Source organism: Magallana gigas, chromosome 7 (assembly GCF_963853765.1).
Source record: "Magallana gigas chromosome 7, xbMagGiga1.1, whole genome shotgun sequence".
NCBI classification, from domain to species: domain Eukaryota; kingdom Metazoa; phylum Mollusca; class Bivalvia; order Ostreida; family Ostreidae; genus Magallana; species Magallana gigas.
In genome coordinates, this window is record NC_088859.1 from 43,227,765 (window position 1) to 43,237,304 (window position 9,540).

Below are 9,540 nucleotides of genomic sequence, written 5' to 3' on the forward strand. Positions count from 1 at the left end.
AGTATATGGTCACCTAGGAAGCCAAATATGTACGTCATAATTTTAAAATTATTGCCAATACAAAACTTAAAAATTCGAAATATTATCTTTATGTTTACATCTAACGCCCTTTAACCTGCGTTTTAATTACTTACTGCTGATTCTTGATTACTTTCTACATTTCCAAGTAAGATTGCTTTTTGTTAACTTTCAAAATAGGTTTTTATTATCGATATTTCGAGATAAAAAGAAATGAACCTTGTTCAAAATTACTCTAAATTTCACAGCGTTTTTGACACTACAGAGGAAAGGCAATTTATAAGCCAATATTTTCCACATGCAGACAGTAACTGTTTTATGAAAATAAAAAAAACCAACAACAATCGTATAGATAAACCATAGGAAGTAGGATTCGCCGCCCCCCCCCCCCCCCCCCCCCCCCCCACTCACACACACCAACGCCAACTCCTCTTAAAAATATTTAGTTCCAGGGGTAGATCCAGAATGTGAAGTTAGAGGGGACGTCAGTATAAGACAGGGAGTCTGGAGAGGCCGCTTTGTGGCCTCCAGATGGTCCAGGGCAAAGTCCTGTTGGTGACCCAGGGGGCAAAGCCGGCCCCGGAAGCTCCAGGATTCTAGAGATTTTGTAGGGTAAAAAGGAAGTCTTTAAATAGACGTTTGAGATATTTCTTCTCGTGATTACCGGTATACTTAAAGTAATAAAATTATTTACAATTTTTAAAGGTTTGTAGATTTAAGACCTACAGTCATCAAATTCCTCTGTCTTGTAGAAATCCAAGAAACATATCCTTTTATTTTTTTTCTTTCGAATGACTGTAAATTAATCAGTTTAAAAACCAAGTTCAATGGGACAATGTAAATTAATGAAGTTTTAATAAAAGATACATGTAACTATATATACCAGCTTATATTATAATAACAATGGAAGAGTCGTTAAAACACTTGTTAGTATAACCAATTACTTAAAGGTGGGTATATGGGTGACTGGTCATATTTGAACCCAAGGACAGCGTAACCAAAATGTTTTTTCCTGGGTTTTTTTTAGTTACATCATTGAACACACGCGTTTTCTTCATATTGCACCATTGAAACAGTCTAATGTAGAGAAATCCCCCAAGTTAAAAAAAAAAGATAATTAAGACTCGCAAGTTGTACATTTTCTTTGCCAGAAGGAGTATGATTTAACTTTATTTGGACAATTTTTTTAGGGCTGTGTGTGTGTGGGGGGGGGGGGGGACGCCGGGTGCGACCTCCTTTACTCCGCCACTGATTTACCGCTTATTCTATAAAATGTTTCCCTTTCCAAGTTTTGTGGCATGCAACATAAATGATAATTGATTAATAAGTAAGTAATAGAAAGCGTTAGACTTTTATGCACCCCCCATCCTTTGTAATGTTTAGAACAAACCTACATTTTCACTATAATAAAAAAATGGACCCATCAAGTACATCTGATTGAAATTGATTAATAACGATACATGTACATTGATTTCTTTGTTTTAAATGATGGGGTGTATGGGTCGTATTTGACAAAAAACAGAATTCTTAAAAAGTCGAGCTATTCAACGGTAGTATTTTGTAGGTAGTTATACATGTATATGTACATTAATTAATGAAGTAAACTATCTAAAAGTTATTTTGATAATCTTGGTTGCAGTTCGCCCTTACTCTTAAATTCACCTCCTTTATATCTAGATATGTCATTAAAAAATTGGTAAAAACTTTCCATTTTAATTCATATACATGAAAATATGATTAAATTATAGCGTATAATACAGCAATGTTACAATATGAACAATATTATATGTTTGCACTGCATTTTATTTAGATTAAATGTCTTGAGTACGACTTTGAGAAAGCTTCCTCAGAAAATCGTATTTTTGTACTCAGCCGGAGTACGAGTAGGAGTATGAAAAAGTTTTATAACCTCGATATCTTGAGTAGGAGTACGATTTGGAGCACGGGGTACGATTTGGAGTACGAGATCGTACTCAAAAAAGTTTTATAACCTCGGGAGGTATAGAATAGGGTATTTTTTATATCCTATAACCAGGCACTATAACCAGGATGTGCGCATGCGTGAACCAACTTTCCATCGGGATCGGTAAACGATTGGGAGGAAATTCGAAAGCTATTTGGAGGAACTTCGAACTCATATATGTGCAATTTAAAAATGCGATTTTTATATGAAAAATATGATCAGAAGTGATAAAAATGTTATGTACGTTAGATTTTACACCAAAAAATTAAATAAATAATTGAGAGAACAATCAAAATCAATGTTACAGGAAAACAACAGGCACTTAGCATCGGAGGGGGGGGGGGGGGGTTGGAATGGTTATAAAAAAGTAAATTAACATACAGTTTCACCCCCCCCCCCCCCCTCCAATGTTTTTGGGACCATGTAAAATTTGAAATGAAAGAGAGGAAATAAACTGTGAAATTTAAGTTAAAGGTACACTTAGCCCCCTACCCCCACGGATTAGGATTTTCAATTATTTAAAAAGTATTTTTGAGTTGGGGTTTTTTTCAAGGCAAGATTGGATGAGTTTGCCCTCAACCCACTTTGCTACGATGCTAGGTGCCTGAACAAAATATCATGGTTTCATTACATACATGTATGCTAGTATAAAGACTTTATGTAAACCAATATTATCTCGTGCATTGTTCCATTCACCAGGTTCTACAAACACCTTAGTCCAAAATAAATAAAAAAAATCCAAGACTAGGAGGGGAAGAAAGGAGAAATCTATTTTTCTTTTTTTTTTTTTACTCAGGAGCTATTTTGTTGGGGGTAGGGGGTATTAGGGGTGAACAGGTCACTGACCCCTTGTAGATCTACCCATGACCTATCACCAGGGTCTGTATACACATAACCAGGGTCAGTATACCCATCACCATGGTCTCCAGGGTCAGAGTACGTATCACCAGAGTCTGTGTGCCCATCACCAGAGTCTGTACACCCATAACCAGGGTCAGTATAACCATCACCAGGGTCTTCATACCTATCACCAGGGTCAGAGTACGTATAACCAGAGTTTGTGTGCCCATCACCATTGTCTGTTTACCCATAACCAGGGCCAGTATACCCATCACCAGGGTCTCCATACCTATCACCAGGGTCAGAGTACGTATCACCAGAGTCTGTGTGCCCATCACCAGAGTCTGTACACCCATAACCAGGGCCAGTATACCCATCACCAGGGTCTCCATACCTATCACCAGGGTCAGAGTACGTATCACCAGAGTTTGTGTGCCCATCACCAGGGTCTGTATACTCATAACCTGGGCCAGTATACCCATCACCAGGGTCTCCATACCTATCACCAGGGTCAGAGTACGTATCACCAGAGTCTGTGTGCCCATCACCAGAGTCTGTACACCCATAACCAGGGTCAGTATACCCATCACCAGGGTCTCCATACCTATCACCAGGGTCAGAGTACGTATCACCAGAGTTTGTGTGCCCATCACCAGGGTCCGTACACCCATAACCAGGGTCAGTATACCCATCACCAGGGTCTCCATACCTATCACCAGGGTCAGAGTACGTATCACCAGAATCTGTGTGCCCATCACCAGAGTCTGTACACCCATAACCAGGGCCAGTATACCCATCACCAGGGTCTCCATACCTATCACCAGGGTCAGAGTACGTCTCACCAGAAACTGTGTACCCATCACCAGAGTCTGTACACCCATAACCAGGGTCAGTATACCCATCACCAGGGTCTCCATACCTATCACCAGGGTCAGAGTACGTATCACCAGAGTCTGTGTGCCCATCACCAGGGTCTGTATACTCATAATCAGGGCCAGTATACCCATCACCAGGGTCTCCATACCTATCACCAGTGTCAGAGTACGTATCACCAGAGTCTGTGTGCCCATCACCAGAGTCTGTACAACCATAACCAGGGTCAGTATACCCATCACCAGGGTCTCCATACCTATCACCAGGGTCAGAGTACGTATCACCAGAGTCTGTGTGCCCATCACCAGCGTCTGTACACCCGTAATCAGGGCCAGTATACCCATCACCAGGGTCTTCATACCTATCACCAGGGTCAGAGTACGTATCACCATAGTTTGTGTGCCCATAACCAGGGTCTGTATACTCATAATCAGGGCCAGTATACCCATCACCAGGGTCTCCATACCTATCACCAGGGTCAGAGTACGTATCAACAGAATCTGTGTGCCCATCACCAGAGTCTGTACATCCATAACCAGGGCCAGTATACCCATCACCAGGGTCTCCATACCTATCACCAGGGTCAGAGTACGTCTCACCAGAAACTGTGTACCCATCACCAGAGTCTGTACACCCATAACAGGGCCAGTATACCCATCACCAGGGTCTCCATACCTATCACCGAGTCAGAGTACGTATCACCAGAGTCTGTGTGCCCATCACCAGGGTCTGTATACTCATAATCAGGGCCAGTATACCCATCACCAGAGTCTCCATACCTATCACCAGTGTCAGAGTACGTATCACCAGAGTCTGTGTGCCCATCACCAGAGTCTGTACAACCATAACCAGGGTCAGTATACCCATCACCAGGGTCTCCATACCTATCACCAGGGCCAGAGTACGTATCACCAGAGTCTGTGTGCCCATCACCAGGGTCTGTATACTCATAATCAGGGCCAGTATACCCATCACCAGGGTCTCCATACCTATCACCAGGGTCAGAGTACGTATCACCAGAGTCTGTGTGCCCATCACCAGCGTCTGTACACCCGTAATAAGGGCCAGTATACCCATCACCAGGGTCTCCATACCTATCACCAGGGTCAGAGTACGTATCACCAGAGTCTGTGTGCCCATAACCAGGGTCTGTATACTCATAATCAGGGCCAGTATACCCATCACCAGGGTCTCCATACCTATCACCAGGGTTAAAGTACGTATCACCAGAATCTGTGTGCCCATCACCAGAGTCTGTACACCCATAACAGGGCCAGTACATGTATACCCATCACCAGGGTCTCCATACCTATCACCAGGGTCAGAGTACGTCTCACCAGAATCTGTGTACCCATCACCAAATCTGTACACCCATAACCAGGGTCAGTATACCCATCACCAGGGTCTCCATACCTTTCACCAGGGTCAGAGTACGTCTAACCAGAATCTGTGTGCCCATCACCAGAGTCTGTACACCCATAACCAGGGTCAGTATACCCATCACCAGGGTCTCCATACCTATCACCAGGGTCAGAGTACGTATCACCAGAGTCTGTGTGCCCATCACCAGAGTCTGTACACCCGTAATCAGGGCCAGTATACCCATCACCAGGGTCTCCATACCTATCACCAGGGTCAGAGTACGTATCACCAGAGTTTGTGTGCCCATAACCAGGGTCTGTATACTCATAATCAGGGCCAGTATACCCATCACCAGGGTCTCCATACCTATCACCAGGGTTAAAGTACGTATCACCAGAATCTGTGTGCCCATCACCAGAGTCTGTACACCCATAACAGGGCCAGTATACCCATCACCAAGGTCTCCATACCTATCACCAGGGTCAGAGTACGTATCACCAGAGTCTGTGTGCCCATCACCAGAGTCTGTACACCCATAACCAGGGCCAGTTTACCCATCACCAGGGTCTCCATACCTATCACCAGGGTCAGAGTACGTATCACCAGAGTTTGTGTGCCCATCACCAGGGTCTATATACTCATAACCAGGGCCAGTATACCCATCACCAGGGTCTCAATACCTATCACCAGGGTCATAATGCCTATCACTAGAGTTAGAGTACGTATCACCAGAACTGTAAACATATCACCTGGGTCATTATACCTTTTAGTAGGGTCAGTGTTCGTAGTACTAGGGTCTGTCTGTATATTCATAACAAAGGTCAGTTTACCCTTCACCAGGGTCTTAATACTTTTCACCAGGATAGTGTACGCATCAATAGGGTCTGTGTGCCCATCACCAGGGTCAGTATACCTAACACAACAGTCCGTGCACTTATCATTAGGGTTTGTATATCCATTACCTGAGTCAGGTAATACTGACCCTGTTGATAAGTAGAGTGACCCTGGTGATAGCTATACTGATCCTGGTGAAGATTACACATACCTTGATGATACGTACACTCATGACCCTTGTGATAGGTATACTGACTCAGATGATGGTTATACTTACCCTGGTTATAGATTTTGAGATTCTGGTGTTACGTATGCTGACCTTATAATATCTACACTTTTGTGTATACCGACTCTGGTGATGGATACATACTGACCCCTGTGATTGGCTACAGACCCTTGTGATACGTACACTGACTCTGTCGATAGGTATACTGACCCTGGTGATAGAGAATGTGATAGATATACTGGTGATAAATGTACTGACTCTTGTGATAGGTATACTGACCTTGGAGATGGGGCCTCAGACCCACGGATGCGTACACTGACACGGCCGTTAGGTAAACTAACTCTGGTGATAGGTAATAGGTACAGTTATCCTGGTGAAAGTCTACTGATCAAGGTAATGGATGTACAAACCCTGATGATAAGTGCACTGACTGTTGTGAAAGATATACTGACCCTAATGATGAGCACACAGACCCTATTGATTCGTAAACTATTCCTGGTGATAAGTATTTAGACCCTGGTGATGGGCATACTGGCCCTGGTTATGGGTGTACAGACTCTGGTGATGGGCACACAGACTCTGGTGATACGTACTCTGACCCTGGTGATTGGTATGATGACCCTGGTGATGGGTATACTGACACTGGTTATGGGTGTACAGACTCTGGTGATGGGCACACAGACTCTGGTGATACGTACTCTGACCCTGGTGATAGGTATGGAGACCCTGGTGATGGGTATACTGACCCTGGTTATGGGTGTACAGACTCTGGTGACTGACACACAGACTCTGGTGATACGTACTCTGACCCTGGAGACCCTGGTGATGTGTAACTGACCCTGGTAATGTGTATACAGACCCTGGTGATAGGTCATGGATAAATCTATAAGGGGTCAGTGACATGTTCACCCCTTATACCCCCCCCCCCCCCAAACAAAATAGCTCCTGAGTAAAAGAAAAAATATATAGATTTCACCCTCTCCCTCTCCTTGTCTTGGATTTTTTTATTGTTGGTTATGTGTATACTGACACTTGTGATGGGCACACAGACTCTGGTGATACGTACACTGACCCTGGTGATAGCTATGGAGACCCTGATGATGGGTATTCTAACCCTGGTCATGAGTGTACAGACTCCGGTGACTGACACACAGACTCTGGTGATACGTACTCTGACCCTGGTGATAGGTATGGAGACCCTGGTGATGGGTATACTGACCCTGGTTTTTGGTGTACAGACTCTGGTGATGGGCACACAGACTCTGGTGATACGTACTCTGACCCTGGTGATAGGTATGGAGACCCTGGTGATGGGTATACTGGCCCTGGTTATGGGTATCCAGACCCTGGTAATGGGCACACAAACTCTGGTGACACGTACTCTGACCCTGGTGATAGGTATGGAGACCCTGGTGATGGGTATACTGACACTGGTTATGGGTGTACAGACTCTGGTGAAGGGCACACAGACTCTGGTGATACGTACTCTGACCCTGGTGACAGGCATGGAGACCCTGGTGATGGGTATACTGGTCCTGGTTATGGGTATACTAGTACAGACCCTGATGATGGGCACACAGACTCTGGTGATACGTACTCTGACCCTGGTGATAGGTATGGAGACCCTGGTGATGGGTATACTGAACCTGGTTATGGGTATCCAGACCCTGGTGGTGGGCACACAAACTCTGGTGACACATACTCTGACTCTGGTGATAAGTATGGAGACCCTGGTGATGGGTATACTGGCCCTGTTATGGGTATACAGACCCTGGTGATGGGCACACAGGCTCTGGTAATACGTACTCTGACCCTGGTGATAGGTATGAAGACCCTGGTGATGGGTATACTGGCCCTGGTTATGGGTGTACATACTCTGGTGAATGGTACACAGACTCTGGTGATACGTACTCTGACCCTGGTGATAGGTATGAAGACCCTGGTGATGGGTATACTGACCCTGGTTATGGGTATCCGGACCCTGGTGATGGGCACACAAACTCTGGTGACACGTACTCTGACCCTGGTGATAGGTATGGAGACCCTGGTGATGGGTATACTGGCCCTGGTTATGGGTGTACAGACTGTGGTTATGGGCACACAGACTCTGGTGATACGTACTCTGACCCTGGTGATAGGTATGGAGACCCTGGTGATGGGTATACTGGCCCTGTTATGGGTATACAGACCCTGGTGATGGGCACACAGACTCTGGTGATACGTACTCTGACCCTGGTGATAGGTATGAAGACCCTGGTGATGGGTATACTGGCCCTGCTTATGGGTGTACAGACTCTGGTCAAGGGCACACAGACTCTGGTGATACGTACTCTGACCCTGGTGATAGGTATGGAGACCCTGGTGATGGGTATACTGGCCCTGGTTATGGGTGTACAGACTCTGGTGATGGGCACACAGACTCTGGTGATACGTACTCTGACCCTGGTGATAGGTATGGAGACCCTGGTGATGGGTATACTGGCCCTGTTATAGGTATACAGACCCTAGTGATGGGCATACAGACTCTGGTGATACGTACTCTGACCCTGGTGATAGGTATGGAGACCCTGGTGATGGGTATACTGGCCCTGGTTATGGGTATACAGACCCTGGTGATGGGCACACAGACTCTGGTGATACGTACTCTGACCCTGGTGATAGGTATGGAGACCCTGGTGATGGGTATACTGACCCTGGTTATGGGTATCCAGACCCTGGTGATGGGCACACAAACTCTGGTGATACGTACTCTGACCCTGGTGATAGGTATGGAGACCCTGGTGATGGGTATACTGGCCCTGTTATGGGTATATAGACCCTGGTGATGGGCACACAGACTCTGGTGATACGTACTCTGACCCTGGTGATAGGTATGGAGACCCTGGTGATGGGTATACTGACCCTGGTTATGGGTACCCAGACCCTGGTGATGGGCACACAAACTCTGGTGACACGTACTCTGACCCTGGTGATAGGTATGAAGACCCTGGTGATGGGTATACTGGCCCTGGTTATGGGTGTACAGACTCTGGTGATGGGCATACAGACTCTGGTGATACGTACTCTGACCCTGGTGATAGGTATGGAGACCCTGGTGATGGGTATACTGGCCCTGTTATGGGTATACAGACCCTGGTGATGGGCACACAGACTTTGGTAATACGTACTCTGACCCTGGTGATAGGTATGAAGACCCTGGTGATGGGTATACTGGCCCTGGTTATGGGTGTACAGATTCAGGTGAAGGGCACACAGACTCTGGTGATACGTACTCTGACCCTGGTGATAGGTATGAAGACCCTGGTGATGGGTATACTGGCCCTGGTTATGGGTATCCAGACCCTGGTGATGGGCACACAAACTCTGGTGATACGTACTCTGACCCTGGTGATAGGTATGGAGACCCTGGTGATGGGTATACTGG

At 45.6% G+C, this 9,540-nt stretch overlaps 1 protein-coding gene across 1 annotated transcript; it reads right to left on the reverse strand.

Annotated features, from left to right (window-relative positions):
* Window positions 1-2,773: 2,773 nt before the first annotated feature.
* On the reverse strand, window positions 2,774-6,991 carry LOC136269941 (uncharacterized). The gene is made up of 9 exons (XM_066065859.1): window positions 6,920-6,991; window positions 6,019-6,081; window positions 4,663-4,822; window positions 4,222-4,320; window positions 3,930-4,055; window positions 3,592-3,740; window positions 3,216-3,354; window positions 3,006-3,110; window positions 2,774-2,862 (listed from the first exon to the last, which is right to left on the reverse strand). Exons 1-9 carry the CDS (start codon window positions 6,989-6,991, stop codon window positions 2,774-2,776), a joined length of 1,002 nt encoding a protein of 333 aa, XP_065921931.1.
* Between the last annotated feature and the right edge of the window lie 2,549 nt (window positions 6,992-9,540).

Bases quoted from the DNA above. Each gene is read 5' to 3' on its own strand.
- LOC136269941 (XM_066065859.1), bottom strand. From the start codon at position 6,991: ATGACCTATCACCAGGGTCTGTATACACATTACCAGGGTCAGTTACAC. The intron at 4,823-6,018 runs GTAATGGATATA...ATGGGCACACAG, and splicing joins GTCAGTATTACCTGACTCAG to ACTCTGGTGATACGTACTCT. The intron at 3,741-3,929 runs GTATACTGACCC...CCCTGGTGATAG, and splicing joins TATGGAGACCCTGGTGATGG to GTATGGAGACCCTGGTGATG.